This window comes from Microtus oregoni, unplaced genomic scaffold, assembly GCF_018167655.1.
Source record: "Microtus oregoni isolate MIOR12 unplaced genomic scaffold, Mior012 000037F_ref0000500, whole genome shotgun sequence".
Taxonomy (NCBI): domain Eukaryota; kingdom Metazoa; phylum Chordata; class Mammalia; order Rodentia; family Cricetidae; genus Microtus; species Microtus oregoni.
In genome coordinates, this window is record NW_024543096.1 from 12,410,846 (window position 1) to 12,430,435 (window position 19,590).

The following is a 19,590-nucleotide window of genomic DNA, read 5'->3' on the forward strand; positions in this document are numbered from 1 at the left end:
AGGTGGGGAGCCCTGCCAGAGACCTAGTTGCCAATATTGAATGGAAGGGAAAACCACCAGTGAAGGAGGAAGCAGATTTGTTGCAGGTGGAAAAGAGGAGCTGTTGAGGGCGGAGCAGGTGAGTAGGGTCCCAGAGTGAAGTGATTACCTTTCGGTGATCTCTGCCACTGATCAAACATGCTGCATGCAACAGAGTTAGTGTAAGAGTTTTATTGGGGGAGGGGAAGCGGAAGAGTGAAAGGGTAAAGGAGTAATACCTCCTTCCATCTATCAGGACCTCTGGCAGAATGTTGCAAAAGTCCCATAAAATATCAGGAAGCGGAGTTTTGGTAGGCTTATTCCCCATGAGTGAGGCAGAACAGGATCCAATGGCTTTTTATCAAGCAAGGATCATGAGAAGTGCACAGGCTGCTGGGTTATCCATTAATCAAGGGGCAGGGGCCGAAGGACTAGACTGGCACAAGCCTCCCAGTGGGTAGTCACGTAAAGGGTGGGGACCAAGGGCTCTGAGCCAGAAAGAGCCATGGAAAGGATTTCTGGTGGTAGGAGTCAACAGGAACTGCATCTGGTTACTGAGCCACTTCCATCAGTCAAGACCCACAGAACCAAACCAGGACCACTAGCTGGTACCCACATTTTCAAACACGTTAGCCTGTGGGGACATCATACATTTAAAGGACAGCAAGGGACTTGCCTGGTTTTCTGTGAAAATGAGTTTCCTTGCATTAATTGGCTACAGAGTAAGCACGAAGCCCTCATGAATCTGTTTATAGTGAAACATGTGGCTTACTGTCATGTAAATACAAGAAAACCCATCGATTGGGTCACAAGAGGATCTATGAGGTGAGGATCATTCAGACATATGAAGATAAACCATATGAAGATGGTTGTCACCTTTGGCCTCTAGGAACACACAGATGCGGTTAGTCTTTTTCCATGACAACAAAACAGGAAGCAATTTCTCTCCAGTCTAACTGATTGAATGGCATAATATGGGCGAGTGAGTGATTGTTGCAGTCTGAAGTGATTTGCATGAAACCTACTTTATACTCCAATTATTACTATACATGATTACAGGACAACCTGGCTGTTAATTGCCTGTGGTCTTTAAATATGCGCTTCTTTCAGAAATAGACACTAATTATTAGATCTTGTTTTCGGTCTCACCCGAAGTTGCAAATGTCTAGGATTTTTTTTTAATTTGCAAGTCTAATTTTGCTCAGACATAGTAAAACTGATCTCATTCGAAATCCTATTCAAGGGAAATGCTCTTGGTAACTTCAGATTATGAACTTTACTTCCAATTCTATGTAGATTCAAGTTTCTCTCCATTTTAAAAGGAGATATTTTGTTTGTACTTATGGGTCTGAATACGTCTGTGTGCACAGAAATGCAGGTTCCCTCAGAAGCCAGAGTCAGATGGGTTTCCCTGGAGCTGTAATTACATGGATGTTTGAGCCACCTAATGTTTGTGTTAGGAACCATACTTGGGTCCTCTGCAAGATCAATATGTGCTCTTAACCACTTAGCAATCTCTACAAGTTCCATGCAAATCTTTGTCACAGTGCTGGAGGAATTTATTTTATTTTTCCTTGTAGTACTGGGTATTGAATCTAGGGTGTTACATGTGCTAGCCAAGTCTTTCCCACTGAATTGCAGCCCCAACTCACTTTTCTTTCTTTCTTTCTTTCTTTCTTTCTTTCTTTCTTCCTTCCTTCCTTCCTTCCTTCCCTCCCTCCCTCCCCCCTTCCTTCCTTCCCTCCCTCCCTCCCCCCTCCCTCCCTCCCTCCCTCCTTCCTTCCTTCCTTCCTTCCTTCCTTCCTTTTTCTAAGACAGGTTTTCGGAGTAGCTATGGAGCCAGTCTTGAAACTCACTCTGTAGACCAAGCTGACCTTGAATTCACAGACATCTGCCTGCCTCTGCCTCCTGAGTGCTGGAATTAAAGGCGTGCACTCCCCCCATCCAGCTCCCCAACTCACTTTTTAAGACAGGGTCTCACTAAGCTGCCCATCGTGGCCTTGAACTATCTACTTTCTGACTTCCCAGGGGATGGTGCCACAGGGATAGTTTCATTGGTGAGGTTAGGTAGCTAGCTGATCCTGTGAAGAAGGACACTTAAAAGAAATCCCACACTAGCTCAGAATTGAATATAATGGAGGGTTACTTATTTAGGGGTAGACTCACAGATCACAATCCTCTGCTGGAACGGGGAACAGCAACCGAATCCCACAGTAGGCATAAATAGTATGAGACCACGCCCAAGTGGGTGGGTAACTTAAAGACTACTGGCAGTAGGAATCCCTACAGCAATTCTGAATCTGTAATCCTGAAGCTTGTAGTGCTGGGTTTGTACTGGGTTTAGGCCTAGGGCAGCAAACTCACATGCCTCCAGTGGACAGTCTGGTAAGATGAAACCATGACGCTAGTCAGAGAGAATCCTGGGGCTTACAAGTTCTGCCTTATCTACGGGCCATAACTGCTGGCTCTTATTTGTCATTAATCTCAGTTAGGAATCTTGAGATTTATGTGACACTGAGCAGTTTTTAAAGTTGGATATGCAAGCCAGATTTTAAGGGAGTATGTGACAGCAAAGAGCAGACATGTATAGTATATTCTAGACTTAACACATGCTCTTCCCGCTTCCTTTCCTGGTTTCACCCAGCTGATGCTCACCACTCTTGGCTTGATTTAGCTGGCCTTTCTAGGGAAGCTTGGCCAGGATATACGAGATGCCTTCTGTGACTGGCCCTTCCTTCCTTCCTTCCTTCCTTCCTTCCTTCCTTCCTTCCTTCCTTCCTTTATAGCTAAACTGGCCCTGAACTCTCTGTGTAACTGAGTATGACCTTAAACTTCTGATTCTTTTGTGGATGAGTGTTAGGATTACAGGCATGTACTGCCCGACTTGTTTGATGTAGTATTGGGGATTGAACCCAACACCCAAGGGTTTTATAAATGCCAGGTGAATATATTACCTAAGCAAATATATAAATGCCAGGTGAGTACTCTGCTGATTTAGCTTCACACCACACACACACACACACACACACACACACACCCTTTTAGCTTCTTCTCAGCCTTAAACACCGGTGAAAGTCATATTAGAACTGTCTCTGTGTCCTCTTGCCGCCTAGTCTATAGAATGCTTGAGGGACTTCCCCAAATAGTCATTTGTTGAGTGAGTGGTGCAGAGTCCATCATCTCAGGAGCATTTTGGTCTTTCAGTCAACTTAGGACATTCTGGATCTATCCATCAGCAGAGCTCATCCCCCAGATCCCTGTTTAACCACCCTGTCAGGCTTGGCAGAGGGAGACCCAGAAAAGGCAGGAGGAGAGCGCAAAGATCCTTTTCTTAAAGGGTGTCATAATTTACCACCCCTGCTTTGTTATCTCTGCCCGCTTCTTTAGTTCCCTGAAATTAGCATGTTCTCGAGAAGGTAGAGTGCAGATGTGTTTTTGTTACTCAAAGCCATCTGAAGCCAAAATGAGTCTTTTTCCTGTCATAATTCTAAGTAGGGCCTTAGGCTGTGTTTACTGCCTCTAAAATAAGCGTGGTGCTTAGCTTCTCAGTTGCAACAGTTTCCAGCTTTTTTCGAAAGAAATAAACAAAAATAAAATGTTATTTTTAAGTACTGTCAGAAATTAAATAAATCACCCTCAATTGGACTGTGTGTATATAAATATATATTTTTAAATTGGAGGAACTCCTCAGTGCAACTTCTGCAACAGTCAGCAGCCCCCCGATATTAATGGACCTCACGAAGGTTTACTGTGCAGATTCAATGAGCAGAAAAAAGCTACATGCCTTATAAAACTGCCCAGTACACAAGTGCTGTGCCCACAGCTGGTTCCTACTGTTAAGTCAATTTTACTGAGGTATGATTTGGGGAACAGCTTAAAATGTGGTGAATCACGGATCACTGACCTGTTTTCTGATCCCATTCTTGGTTTTTTGCTGAACATTGTTTATATAGAATGGTCACAATCATGTAGTACAGGATTCTAAGTCTAGCTTTCTTTCTTTCTTTCTTTCTTTTCCTTCCTTCCTTCCTTCTTTCTTTCTTCCTTCCTTCCTTTTTTTTAGGGGAGAGGTTTCAAGACAGAGTTTCCCTGCGTGAGTTCTGGCTGTCTTGGAACTCACTCTAGATCAGGCTGGCTTTGAATTGAACTCAGAGATCCATCTGCATCTGCCTCTGGTGTACTGGGTCTAAGGTATGGACACACACACACACACACACACACACACACACAGAGAGAGAGATAGAGAGAGAGAGAGAAACTGGAAAAGTATCTAAGACACTAGGCGAAGTACTACCCTAAACTCTTTCTTTGGCAGCATTACAAATAAAGTCATTTCTTGTGGGTAATTATTAAGAACACTGATTGCTGGCAGGTTAAAAAATAGCTTGGGGAGATAAAGCCATGATACCAATATTGAGACACACATGTGACATCCAACTATAAGTGATAATTAATTAGCCATTTGATATATGGAGTTCCCCAAATTAGAAATTATTGTGTCATGAAGAGTATAGGATGATATGGACCATTTGAGATTCTCTAGAGAGTTCCTAGCCATCTGAAAAGAATGAGCAGGACACACCTAAGAGGCAGGTTACTCACTCATTACTGTCGGGCAGTTGAGTGGTATCCAAAGGAAGCTAAGAAAGAGAGGTACAAAAAGTGGGAGAAAAATAGTTGTCTTGTATACCGAATTGAGTGACAGTCAGTTGTGTTGTGGGCATGGGGTGTCTTGTGATGAAGAAGATAATGGTGTGCATGTAAAAACCTAGTTAATAGTGAGTTTAGTGAGTAAATACTAAAGCCGGATGATTCAGGGGCTTCTGAATCTCTTGTGAATTTTTCGGGTAAATGTTGGGAACATGAGATGTTGGAGACATACATTCCATATAAGGAAAGGTTGTTTGTTTGTAGTCGTCCATGCTGTCCTCAAGTATGTAATCCTCCTGTCTCCCTGCCTCTTGGGCATTGAGATGACAGGCATGTAGCCACCATAAAGATGAAAGAGGTGTTTTTCATATTAAGATAAGGCAGGCTAAGACTATTCCCACAAAAGGTCAGGAAGCTTGCAGGACCACGTAACCAATGGGGAGCGACGGATGCTCCTCAAATCTCCCCCACCTGCTGAGGAGAAGCCCTGGTTGAATCTTCATGGTTAGAACAGACTAGGGCATTTTTGGAATTAACAAGTTCTAATGAACTATACCGTGATATGGTCTTTAAACTTATTTCTCGACTATTTCTAGAAAACTTACCAGGCAGAAAATGTCAGCGATTCTGTTGACGTGTGAAAACGCTCGGGCGGTTTAGTCACTTGTCAGTCCCATGTCCAAGTTTTCCCCATCTGTCCTGGCACAGTTCCGCCTCCCTCCCCACAGTGGTCAGAGTCTACCCCACCCCCTGTTTTGGCATTTGCTTTTTCTACAAATGTGTTATGTCTGTATATACTATCTTTCTGTGTGTTCTATTTTTCTTCTCATTAGGTGAGGAAGACAGACCATAGCTCGAGGAGCCCAGTCCTTCGTAGAACTTAGCAGTTTCTTTTATTTGGCTTGTTACATGAGGGAACAGTTACTAATACATGAACAGGAAGAGTTACATGCAGAATGGGATGTTTTTGAGTTTTGGCATTTTAATTAATAATTTAAAAATGGGTGCACTCTGTTATAAGTGTGGAGGTCAAAGAACAGTTTGTTGGAGTCTGTTCTTCCCTGCTATGTGGGTCCTACGGACTGAACCCAAGATTATCAGACTTTCAAGACAGGGGTGCAGAGACTCAAGCTGGGTCTCTGTGATCCAAGACAGGCTTTCCACAATGTTCTCTAGACTTCTGGCTTTATTTCCATAGAAATGCAATTGGCTTGATAATAATTAATCCAGTCCTAGGCAGTAGTTTGGTTTATCTGAATTTTTTTTTTTAAATACCTTATCTTGAATGAACAGAATAGTCTCCATGCAGTAACCACAGCTGGATATCCGAGTGAACACTGTAAGCCCAGCCCTTAGGCCAGTTTGGGGCCAGTTTGGGACTGTTTGGGGCCAGTGTGGGGCCAGTTAGGGACCAGTCTGGGCTGCATAAAGAATTCCAAGCCATCTTGTAGATACATAAAAAGACCATGTTGCAAAGACCAGAGAGCTCCTCTTCTTGAGCGAGCTTGGCCCTCGTCACTCCGAGCTTCATAGGTGACTTAGGTCAGAGTGGAAGGAGAACCTTCACTGTGCTGATACTGCCATGGAATCGAGGGAAACAGAAGCTGTCATCTTTGGATAACTAAAGGAACAACATGCATCAATTACTCTGCATTGTGCTAAATGTATCCACACAGTAGTGTGAGAGGCAAGTCCCAAATACCTATTTTTCTGTGTGCTTGACCTTAAGCTCTGGTTCTGGAACTCTCTCGTTTTCATGTGGTCTCTCTTTCTCCTTATTATGTTGTGCTGGTGGTCCTGAAACTCAGTATATAGACCAGGCTGGCCTTGAACTCACAGAGATCTACCCACCTGCCTCTGCTTTCCAAATGCTGGGAATAAAGGTGTGAGTCACCAAACCCAGCCTTGCTTATTTCAACAAGGTACTGTCAACAAATCACAAATCAAAAAATTAAGAGTATACGTTTGTCATTAGAATTGCATACGAAACATATACTTTTAAGAAAATGCACAATGGTTATAAAGTTCTGTTTCCCCCTCACACATGATGTCTGTACTTTTAAACCTTGTCTGAATGGTTTGATACTACCAGGTAAAACCCTTCCTTCTGATTCCTCAAATTGGTTTAGGTAAAACATTTCGGAATTGCTACATAGTGCTAGAAATAATTAAACTTTGCTATATTTAAAACACAAGCAAATATTTGAGATATTGAATGTGAAACCACGTGTTCTGTGTGTAAATAACTGAGACCTATGTAAAGGACTAAAGCCGGCCCCATCACCGCTGCTCCTGTGACTGCAGGTGGACCATGGGCTAGGACTGGTAGCCCTTGTGTCCATTATGAATCTCTTTATAGTACACTGTATGCTTTGCTGAATTAGCATTCCAGATGTGTGACCAGAACCTTCCCCCTTTCCCTCAGGTGAGCCTGGCTTATGTGGAAGCAGCAGAGTGCCTCACAGAGCCTGTGAACAGGGAGCCTCCCTCCAGAGAAGCTCAGCTCATGACGCTGCAGAACACATCGGAATTTGACATCCTTGTTATTGGAGGAGGAGCCACAGGAAGTGGCTGTGCACTAGATGCTGTCACCAGAGGTGAGTCATCTTCTAGTATTGTACGTGAAGACAGTGTTGACTCTTGAGCTCACATTTCTCTTGGTGTTCCCCAGTTTTCCATCCTTCATGAAAACTCTCGCAATTTTAAAAAAAATCTAGGCACTTATATAGTTTTAAAATTAAATATAACTAAAAATATTTCACTTCAGCAGATTTATTTAAAAATGAAACTCTATAGTCTTGAAAATTCATTCGTGTAAACCTCATAGCCTAATATTTTTCTATTTATTTTGAATCATGATACATTTAAAATATAGACACTCTAGAGTCTACTCTGCTATCCCACTGACCTCAGTTGTCAAGTTTCACATCTCCAATCATGGTGTATAATTTGAGGGGGATTATGCTCAAACATGCCAAAGCAGGTGAGAAGAACAGCTTCCAGTCATCACAAGGCAGCTTGAGCTTAGCTTTCTGGCCAACCTGGGCAGGAGAATGGAAAGGGGCTATAATTCTATCTTTATGGGAGGTTGGGCTTGGGACTGCTCTACTCAGAAGAATTAATATCTTCTAGGTAGGTGACAATCTTCTGTGCCAAAGAGAATCCTTTCTCTAGTAGGAGTCAGCCAGAGAACTTATTTTTCCTCCTATTCCCAGTTGTTTTCTTCATTTACATAAAAACATATAATCATTCTTTTCGTTTCAATTTTGTAACTATTTGAGGTAGTTCCTGCATGCATAATCGTATACAAGGCACTGCAAGAGAATACAAAGATGATCTGTGGTCAGTGCTTTAGGGAGCTTTTGTGTATAGATCACATTATACAGAACACATACCTTTCAGTGTGTGGATTAGAGACATAGGTACATCCGTCTGTAGGTGTAAACTCTCTCATCGATAGAGTGCACAGGAGCTGAAAGGCTGCCAGCACATATAACAGTTTAATAGGCAACTATTACTTTCTGAGAAGGACCAGGACCGAAGAAATATGCTGGCGGAACTGCATAAAATCAGCTCATGTGGAGACAGCAGGTACTTTAACTGGGAGCCCCGAGGCCAGATAGGAAGATGAAGAGGGAGGGGTTGAGAGGCAGGAAGTATATCAGGTGAAGACCTTGACTTTCCTGAGCAGGCCTCCTGAGATCCTGGAGGTGAAGAAAGGGTAATTTGGAGGGTGCAGACACATCGACAGACTCTCCAGAGGGAGATAAATGCCATGGTGAAATGGGGTTGAGAAGAAAGCCATCTGTGGAAGGATTTTTTCTTTCTTTTCTCTGTTTTTGTTTTGTGAAGGCAGGAGGAACAATTCAGTGCAGGACTGAAGTTGAATATGCAGTCGAAGAAGAGAGTGTGCAGCATAGTCCTGGGGAAAAATGAGGAAGGGGCTGTCCCAGATGTGCCCTAGTTTGCACAGGGGTAACGATTCTAAAACAGAAGAAAGGGACCCTGCAGAAAGGACCTGAGAACTGATATAGAACGTCTGTGTGCTATGCTCCACTTATGTGTGGAAGGAAGAAACTTAAGTGATGAATAAACATACCACTGTCTTATAGAGAAGATAATAGGGGAACACATACAGCCATTTTATAGAGAAGATTATAGGGAAATACATACCACCATCTTATAGAGAAAATAATAGGGGAATACATACAGCCACCGTATAGAGAAGATAATAGTGAAGGAAAGTTTTTTTTTTTTTTAACAAAGTTGGAAAATAGAGATTGTTATCCATGAGGGAGAAGCAGGAGGGAAGGAGAGAGAGAGAGAGGAGAAAGAGAGAAGAGAGAGGAGGGGAGGGGGAGAAGGAGAAGAGGGAGAGAATATGAATGTTTGTGTGTACATCTAGTACTGCCAAGAAGCAGAGAAATATAAACCAGAGAAAGTAGATTAGAACCCAGAACAATTCTCAAATTTACTAGTTATCAGTAATAAATGGAGAAATATAATAATAATGATAATAAATGAGGAAGGATTTATCGAAGCAGAGGGAACTGTTTAAAGACAGATCTAGAGGTGAAGAAGGCAAGGTGGCAGGTAGAGGAAGCTTGACATCCGGGGTGACTGGAGGACCCTGAGGGAATCCCAATGAAACCATCACACAACCTTATTTCTTTTCTCCTATTGCAAAGTGTCACCTCTGTTCTCTTCATGTATTTCCTCTATTCTGTTTGAAAATGTAGACAAGATCAGTTGTAGTTACTCTCCTATAGTGGGCTTCTTTCAATAACTGTATTTAGTAGGGTTTTGTGTACGTTGTATTTATTCTTGTCAATGGAAAATGCCGTTTTGTGTGTTTTCAGTAAGCGAATGAAGTTTTTTGTTTGCTTCTTTTTGTGAGTGTGTAGTATGCATGCACACTTGTGTATGGTTTTTGCAAGTATGCATGTCTACTGAGGACAGAAGTTGATGATGGATGTGTTTCTCAATCACTCTCCACATACTTGTTTGTGAGACATGAGCTGACTAGGTCAGCCAGCCTGGCCTCAAAATTTAGATGCTCCTGACTTAGCCTCTCAGACACTTGGGTTTCAGGCATGTGACAGCATATCCGGCTATTTTTGTGTTTTTGTGTGTGTGCTGGATGCTAAACCTGGCGCCTCAGGCCTGCTAAGTACATAACGACTGAACTGCACCTCCAGCCTCATGTTTTTTTCTTCCGTATTTAAAGCCCTACTGCTATGAGTTAAGTTCTGGACAAGCTCTGAACATGCAAGAACTAGTAAGATGTTAACTAATACAGTTTTTTCCTTTGAGCAGTGAAGTAGGCATTCGGTAATGATTAGAGAATTGTGGGTAGTGGTAGTGCATTGTAGGTAGTGGTAGTGATGATGACCACAAAGATGATGATTGGAGTTTTCATGAGAGTCTTATATTTAATAACATCTAAGAAAATGATATGCACTTAATATTTTGTGACATATTGATCACCACCTTAGAATAATTGCCTGTCTTTTTCTAAGTTTATGATTTACAGATGGGATGGTCATAGTGTTTATAATTAAAACATAAGGAGGTGCTGAAGGTAGTGTGTATTTATCCTCTTACTGTGGTTTCTGATTATATCAGTGGCCCTCTGAAGTGTGAAATAACCATGGGCCTTTGGTTAATGAATTGCGCATTGTTGCTGTTCATTCATGGAATTTGCTCTTTTATTATATTTGATGCTTCACTTAACAACAAATTTTGCTTTCTCTGTGTATGATATGTTTTTACCAAATTATTCCTGATTGTATCCATTAATCTTTAGTCACATTTGACAAAAATAAATTACTGTGATCTTTTAAAGTTACCAGTAATAATTAGATTTTTTCTTCAGGACATCAAAGTTTTGCGGGGAACCACTAGATATGAAAGGATTTGTATAGAAATGTTTACACTAGCTTTTTAGATAAAATCCTATGCGCAAATGTAATTTCCGCAGTGGTAAAACAAAGACAGTGGAGGCGAAGTTGTGGAGTCCTTATAACGGTCATTTGTTTACATTCTCACCCGTCTACAGCTTTTCAGGAATCAATTCTCCTTTGTTTCATTTGGGAATATTATTTCATAAACATAACATGCCCAATTTGGCTGACGTTCTTCTGCAGGGCTATGATCAATAGCAATGGCCTCACTGTTCACATCTGTGGCTAGTTTCTCGACTGAAGTATGGTTCCCCAGGCACCATCGTGGGGGCTTTGCTCCCAAGGTAACAGAAAGGAGGAGACTTTGATTATTGCAGTCTCTCCCAGCTGTTGAAGGTGTTTCCTTTGTCTCTTTTTATGTGACTTTACCTGCGTGTATATCACAGCTGTGAGTGACAGGTGGCAGAAGGATCAGTTCAAGGTTCTGAGACATGTTTCAAAAGCCTAAATGCCAGGGGCTGGAGAGACGGGGAGGTTGGCTCAGCAGTTAAGAACAGTCACTGCTCTTTAAGTAGCCCCAGGTTCGGTTACCAGTACATGAGCCAACGGTATCTCCAAAGGCCCTGATGCCCTCTGTTCTTCATGGGCTTCTGTACACATATGATGCATATGAACGCACAAAGGCAGATACATAAAAATAATAAATTTTTAAAGAAACCCTAAAGACAAAACAATGTACAGGTACTTATGGTTTATAACGTGGTGTACGACTGGCCACTCTTGACTCTCACCATGCTGCTTTTAAGTCTGGGCGGTGCAGCACAGTCAGGACACAGACTATGCATGCGGGATGCAGCAAATTCCAAGTTTGGTCTCACTGCCATTTATCTCTGACTTTCAGTAAGTGTCTCTTACATAGAACTTCTAGACTTTCAGGGATAGTTGGAGTGTAATAGTAACATTCTTTTCCATAATCAAAGGTTTATGCATTGTAGAAAAAAATTGCAAAAGAAGGAGAGCCTTGAGTGAGCTTTGACTCTTTCTGGAGGCTATAGGCCTATATGCTTGAGTATTCTGTTACACTGCTCCTGGGAGTCGGGTGTGCAGTTAGCTTTTTGTCTGCTTGACATAACTGGAATCACCTGGGAAGAGAGAACCTTAATTGAGGAATTGATCCATCAGATTGGTCAAGCTCCCTGTGGGTGGTACCACCCCCAACAGAGGTAGGCCTAAGCTAGTGGGTCTCATCATGTGGGTCGTGATCCCTATGGAGTTCTCATATTAGACATCCTGCATATCAGATATTCACATTATGGTTCATAATAGTAGCAAAATTACAACTGTGAAACAGCAGTGAAATAATGTTATGCTTGGGCTTCATCACAACACAAGACATTGTATTAAAGAGCCGTAGCATTAGGAAGGCTGAGAACTTCGGGTCTAGGATGTATAAAAGGGGTGGCTGAGGAAACCAGTAAACTGCTTTCCTATGGTTTCTACTCCAAGTTACTGGTTAGTTTGCTTTGAGGATGGGCTATCAGCTATAAAGTGAACTAAACTCTTTTCTTCTGTAAGTTGGTTTTGGTGAGTTTTTTATTACAGCAATAAGAATAAAGCTAGAACAGTGAGGGAAATCGCATTTCAGGGGTTTAAACAGCAGAAAGCAAGCTCAGTCCTTGCTAGACACTGGAAATGGTGTAATGTTGCAAATTTCTGACTGTTATTTTGGAAATTTAACTTTTTGCGTTTTTGATTTTTGTTCTTTGTGGGTTTTTTTTTTTTTTGAGACAGGGTCTCTCTGCATAGCCTTGGAACTCACTATGTAGACTAGATAGTTCTCAAATGCACAGAGATTTGCCTGCTTCTGCCTCCTGTGTGCTGGGATTAACGGTGTGCAACCCTCTGTTTGATCTTTAACACGGTTTTAATACAGTGATTTCCTTTGTCAGGAGTCAGGCAGGAAAAACTTGAAAAATGGTGTCAGACTCACTTGGGAATCAAACCTGTGCCATCTCCTAGATTACTAGGCTATTGTTATATATCGTAGAGGACGTATCAATTATTGAAGTGTTTTAAAACTACTATAGAATTCTGTGGCAACGTAATAGAAAGAAGAGTAGAAAGAAAGGAAGAGTTTAGAAGTGGATGGAAAGTTTAGCGTCCTCTTACAGAGCATTTACCTAGTGTGTGCAAGACTCTGGGTTGGAGCCTGCGCTGCTGCAAACAAAACAACAAGAGTTTTTATCTGTTGCAAAAAACAATAAAGTAAGACCATATGAAATGTGGAAAACACTTGTTATACCAAACAGGGTTTGTTTAAAGTAGTGCATTTGTTTGTGATAGGGATTCAGATAGCACAAATTGACTTCAAATTAAGTCAGGTAGCCGAGAGTCATTTTGAACTTCTGGCCTTCCTGCCTCTACCTCCTGAGTTCTGGAATTACAGGCATGCGCCACTATGTCCAGTTTAAATATTTTCAGTGCTTTGCTTTGTGTATTATAAACAGTATTTAAATAAATACTGTCTATTTATTCACTCTTTAACATTTTTATTATTTATTTATTTTATTTATATGTATGGGTGTTTTGCCTGTAGAGGTCAGAAGAAGGTACCGGACCATCTGGCACTGGAGTTACAGATGCTTGTTAGTTTCTAGTTGGGTGCTAGGAATTGAACTTAGCTCCTTTAGAAGAGCAATATTCAACCATTGCTCTGGTCCAATTTAACCTTTTCATTTTGTTTCTGTTTCCCCTTTCTATCATATTAGATTGTTTTTTAATTATTAATGAACTTAGTTTTTAAACAATTGAATAAATGTATGTAATGTATTATGATCGTTGTCTCTCCTCATCCTTTCTTCTGTCACCATTGTCAACACTTCCCCTCCTTACGCATTCATTGCTCTCCCAGGTTTATAACTTTTGTATTTGTTTTGTGACCCATTTCAGTTAATCAGGGCTGTGTGGCCCCTGAGTGGGACTGTGCTTGGAGCCTGGTGGGCTCACCACTGAACTCTCTTTTCACTGATTGGTTCTTCTTTTCCTTGGATAGTTTTCTATTCTCATCCGTTCCTAGTTGCTGCTGCCTTTCAGATCTGTCCGGAACTTTTCTTCTCCCTGGGTCTTCTGCCTGTCCCATGTTCATCTTGACTATATGATGAGCCAGCTGCAGCCTTGGCTCTGGTGGTGTGCTCTGGCTGGGTTTATCTTCCTGCATCCGGCTGGGACCCAGCAGATAGTCCTCAGCCCTAGACAGTGGTCAGGAGTAGCTGGGCAACTTCCCGTACAAAGTGCAGAACCCTTCTTCAGTCTCAACTTTCCGTGGCTCATCTGCCTTTTTTGTTTCCTCACAGTGAATAGTTCTATTTCTTATCCTTTAGGATCGTATTCCCAGATTCTGAGCCCACCGGGACAGACGTGTTTGACCCGAGCACTCTGTTCTGTCTCACTTCTGGTCCAGGGAGTGTTTATCTTAATTTTGAATCAACCTCATCTTTTTAAGTAGTTTTGTTTGAATAAAGAAAGCAGGAGTTGTTCAAAGATGGGTGTGTAATGGCCCTACTAACTAAATTTTTGTTATCTAAAAAACTAATGTTTGCATGTATGCACCTCTGTTCGTGTCTCTGTGTGTACTTGTGTGTGAATGCGTGACCACAGTAGGCATGCTAGGATTAGAATCACATTGTTATACACATCTTTTTATGTGGATTCTGGGGATCCAATTTGGCTTGTATGGTTAGTACTTTCAGAGCCTGGCCTCCCTAGCCCTCGGAATTTTATTTATAACAGTATTTATGGTAGCAAGATATTGGGGAATGACTTCATAAATAAAGATGTTAGTCAGTTATAGAAATCAGATAAAGCCAGGTGGTGGAGGCATATGCCTTTAATCCCAGCACTTGGGAGTCAGAGGCAGGCAGATCTCTGTGAGTTGGAGGCCAGCCTAGTCTACAAGAGCTAGTTTCAGGACAAGCTCCAGAGCTGCAGAGAGACCCTGTCTCAAAAAACAAAAAAAAAAAAAAAAAAAAAAAAAAACGAAAGAAAGAAAATCAGATAGACCTGTAAGTAATTGCCAAGAAAATAGCCAAGATAAGTTATAAGTCGGAAAAGAATATTATGGAAGAATAACTTAATTACACGTATATTTTAAGCACAAATGAATACAGGCTATAGACTTAAGCTCAGTAAGATTATAGTAATACACACAAAACATTTTAAATAATTAACCTCAGTTTCCATTGGCTATTGTATTATTTTTATCATTTTGTCTTACACTTCCCCCACTTGATACAGACCATTTTTATAATAACAAGGTGAAAAGAAGGAACTAGAGTAGAACCTCTCATTTCCTGCAACTATATTATTATGTTATGAACACAATTTTGTGACTTTACAATTGAATGTATATTTAAGTAACATAAAATATGTTAATGATATAGTCAAAGTTACCAGTTATGTATTAGTTATGTGTTTATCCATTTCCTAATATGGGCATAGCCAGAGGAATTGAAATAATGAATATCTAATATTTTATACACCTGTACAAAACATTCACTGTCAGAATGCCAGACAAAGTATTGGATCCAGACCTTGGCTTGCCAGGGTTCCTGTTAGCTCCTTGTAGGTGCCATCCTAGAGGAAGGAGTCCATCATATTAGGCCTTTGGGGTAGTCTTCTGTATTAGTAATGACAGTGGCTCAGAAACCCAAATAGGTGCCCAAAGTTTAAAGAAAGAGAATCTCATCTTTGTTTAAAACCTCATCTTTCCCCATGCAGCACGCAGATTTGGTGCATATGCTTGCATTACTAAGGCACAATCGTAACTTTTTGACTTGTGTTATTGCCTTGGGGCCTCTGATTATTTCATAGCGATGGTTCCTGCTTTCCATCTAGCAAACTCTAACAGTCACATTTCTGAAATTTAATCCTAATGAAATAATTACAGATAGAGGGACTTTAAAGGAAAATATAATCGCGCTGCACAACCTGAAAGAGTGAAGACAGGTGTTCAAAAACAAGGAACTGAATAAATAAGGCATAGTAAACGTTTAATGTAATACTTTAAAAGGCTCTAACAATGAAATTACATACAATATTTATCGATTACAAAATGTTTATAATAAACAGTGTTAAATGAAAAAAACTTTAAATATGATCCCGTTTTTGCAAAACTGTACGTATGTGATTATATACATGCACAGAAAATGTGAATGTTTAAACGCCCAAATGTCAACTGTGGTTATCTCTGAGTGGTGTAATTACAGGAGTTTTATTTTGTTCTCTGCGCATCTCCGCATTTATTATATTGAGCATGTTTTCATGCATAATAAGATAATCAGTAAAAGGTATTAAAATATACTTCTGTTCTATTCCATGTTGTGAGAGTTAAATGTCGTATCGTTTCTCCCTTTAGGTTGTAATTATTCCCTTGCATTCATCCGACTGTCTGGATCCATGAGTTGTTTTAGTTGGAAATAGCTCTACAGTGTCCCTTAGGCCGGACGAGTCAGAACAGAGATGTGTTTGGTGCTCATCCCGCACCCTCCCTGGAAGATAGGGTTTAGGTGTGCTGACACGCGGGGTGAAGATGAACGAAAGCAGACTGTAGCACCAATTCTCATTGTCGTAATGAATAAAACCCGGAGTCAGATATGAGGGGGTGAAAGCCGAAGGATCAGTGAAGTGGTGTGACCGGCCACAAGAGAGACCTTTCACCTCTACCAATGCTCAGATCGCAGGGGCGATCCTCTCCTCAGACTGCAACCTCAGATCATTCCTGTCTCCACCTCCCTAGTGCTGGGGTTAAAGGTGTGGGATCCCAAGTGCTGGGGTCACCTTTGTGTCAGCTCTCTTCCTCCTTTAGACAGGTCCAGTCTGTACAGCACAGGGTGGCCTTGAACTCACAGAGATCCCTCTGCCTCAGTCTCCCAAGTGCTGGGATTAAAGGTGTGCACCACCACCACCTGGCCTCCTCAGCTCTCAGCAAGAGGTTGTTTGCATCCTAGGAACAAACCTTCCTTTTGATCTCTTCAACCCAGCCTTACCCAAAATTGCAAAGGCTAAGGATTGAGTGCCACATCGAAAATACATGCAGTTACTCTAAGAGGATCAACAGACCCTCTTTTACTTCCTTACCTTATCTTTAGGAAACAAAGCCTTTCATTCAAAACCAACCATCTTGGGGGGGGGGGCATTAGACCAAGAAGATAAAACAAATAAATAACCAGAACAATTAGAATCCAGTGATGGAAATTTGTAATCCCAGCCCTGGGGAGGCTGGTGCAGGCAGTGTTTCCAGCTACACAGTGGGCTACACAGTGAGTTACAAGGGAGCTTGTGATGCATAGCAAGAACTTATGCCCCCAACCAATGCCCCCCTCCCCCCCACACCATAAACATTTAAAGGCTCACACTTTTAGTTAAGTAATCAAAGAATGGAGTCACAGATTCGGCTGAGACATCTGGTCATGTTTTGACTCTGTTACTTTTTCTCTATATTCCCATCCAGCAAATTCAAGAGATTTGGAACACTTGATGCATGGCGTAGTCGACCGTGTCATGGTTCTGATGTTTTAGGCTTGCGTCCTTTCTTTTGTAATTTAAGTGATTTTTTGGTAACCTGGTGATTTCATACACCTATTTGGCAGTCATTTTGGAGACTACATTTGTTGTTCGCTTTGAGAAAAGCAGCCTCATTTCTCTGCAGAAATTCTGGTGGGTGGCTTGGTAATTTGACAAGAGATAATAAGATGGCACCACAGAAGAGAGCCTGGTGTGATGGAAAGGCTTGCTTTAAATTTCGTTGCTGCTCACTGTGGTTTCTCACGGAAATACATATGAATAACTTCTAAAACACCTATTATAGGAAAAAGCAGGCACCTGGAACTTGACTGTAAGTGTCCTGGAATACCTGCCTGAAGTGGTTTGCTAAGTCCCTGGACAGCTCACAGAGTCAGTTTGGGAAAGAAAAATCCACCGTGACAAGAAGGTCCCTGAGACCTCTTGCTAGAGCTGCCTCCTGAGATAGGACTCCTGAGATAGGACTACACTGTGGGCCTTGGGTCTGCTATCGCCAATTCTCCAGCCTCATCCCCACCCCCTCACCCAAAGAAATCTTTCTAGAACCCCAGTCCATCAGATTTCTTCAGCATTTCCCTTGATGACCAACATAATAGTACTTCAGCTAAGTCTGAGAACTTGTGGGGAAAAAAAATTAAAATTTGCTTAAAAAAAAAATCCAAGCAAACTCTGGTTCCTGGAACTGGCCACCCAGAACTGAATAGAGTGTAGTGCATCTAGGCACTAATGCGTATTACTTAAATGAAGTGTGTCCCGTAGACGTCTTCTCGGAGGCGTTTTCCTTTTGAGGATATCCAGTAATTGCTGTTGAGGCCAATAATGGCCTTTTAGGACAGGATTCAAATGCCCCAGTGTGTTATCACATTCTCTCATGGGATTCCCGTCCCCAGGGGCAAGCTGCGTGGGACAAGGCTAGGCACACACCCTCCCTCCTCTTTCCCTCCCCCTTTATCCTTCTCATCTTTCCCTCTCCTTTTCCATGGTTTCATTATACATCTCAGGCTAGTGTGGAACTCATAATTCTCCAGCCTCAGTGACCCAGGGCTGGAATGACGGGTGGTGTTAGTAGGATCAGCTTGCTTTTAAGTTGGCCTCTGCCTACGATAGGCCCTCTCTCTCACTCACCCATCTTGATCAAGGCCCTGTGAACTCAGACTTTGCTGAAGGCTGCCTACCCAGAAGTGATTAAAAACCAAGTTGGCGTACTAGAGAGATGGCTCAGCAGGTCAGAGTGCTTACTGCTCAGGTTTGATTCCTGGCACTCACATGGTAGCTCAAAACCATCCGTAACTCCAGGGGATCGGGTATCTCTTCTGACCTTTTGTGCTACTGCACAAATGTGGTGCACATACACACACCAAGGGAGAAACACACACACACACACACACACACAGTAAAATAAGTAAAATATGAAGGGGGAAAAAAAATCAACCTTAACTGGACATCACCATTCCTTCTACAGGAATTTTATTACCAGTAAATCTCTTCACAGATTTGAGTGGCTTAAACAGGAATGCCTGTTTCATGTCTGTTGGGAAGGTCGGGAGTCACAGCGAGCTCTGTGTGTCTACAGGCCGTGTATTTTCTGTGACTCACTCACACGCTGCCAGCAGGGTTCAGTTTCCCTAGCTGCTGGACTGAGGCCTGGACTCCTCGTGACCTGTCATCTGGGGCCTCCTGGTTCCTTACATGTACTGCCTGACAACTTGCTTCACTAGAGCAAGTGCTGGCGCCCCCGTGTAGTGAGGTGAGGAGAGGTGGACTTCTTGAGTATGGGGAGCAGCTTGCCTTCAAGGCTGCTATGTTCTGCTCAGGAGGGGGGCACTGCGCACAGACCACACTCAAGTGAGGACTATCTGGCGGATCTAAGATCACAGCCTGGAGAACATTTTGGGCTGCCCAAATAGGCAGCAGAGGTTGGATACCCTCTTCTTGTCCTCTCAGGCTCACTTCCCTGGTACAAGCATCTTGATGCAATAATGGTGATGCTAGGGTTTAAAGAGAGGCACATTTTAAATAATGTGGCTCCTAAATACCATCTGAAAGTCAACTCCCTCGTCTGATCTTCAACTGAAGAAAAAAAAGGACCAATTTAGAATACCAAAAGGACTCTGTCGGACTTACTAAGTGAAGGTGGTAGAGTATGTGCCGAAGGGGTTGGCGAATGTGATTTTTGAGCATGTGCAATTCTGGGTTCACGCCCTGAATTCAGGTTCTGATCTGCAGGAAGACGAGAGATTCTTGTCTCGGAAGGAGGTCCTGGCAGGCCTCTGCTGTTCTTCATTTGTTTGCCTGAGCAGAGCCTCTTGACAGCTGGCCCATGCCCCATTCATATCCAGTGTCTGTACTTGGACCCTCAATACTTTTTAAAATATGCACTGACAGCCAGAATAAATTAATCATGAGTAATGTTTTAATAATTTAGGGTATTGCAGAACTT

The 19,590-nt window shown here is 42.1% G+C and overlaps 1 protein-coding gene across 3 annotated transcripts in view; it reads left to right on the forward strand.

The window, feature by feature from the left end:
- Positions 1-19,590, forward strand: part of Gpd2 (glycerol-3-phosphate dehydrogenase 2) — a 176,273-nt gene that overhangs the window by 88,674 nt on the left and 68,009 nt on the right. For all 3 annotated transcript variants that reach the window (XM_041631438.1, XM_041631436.1, XM_041631435.1), the window contains exon 3: positions 7,094-7,265. In XM_041631438.1, the coding sequence (XP_041487372.1) occupies positions 7,094-7,265 (172 nt within the window). The remainder of the gene's footprint in view (positions 1-7,093; positions 7,266-19,590) is intronic.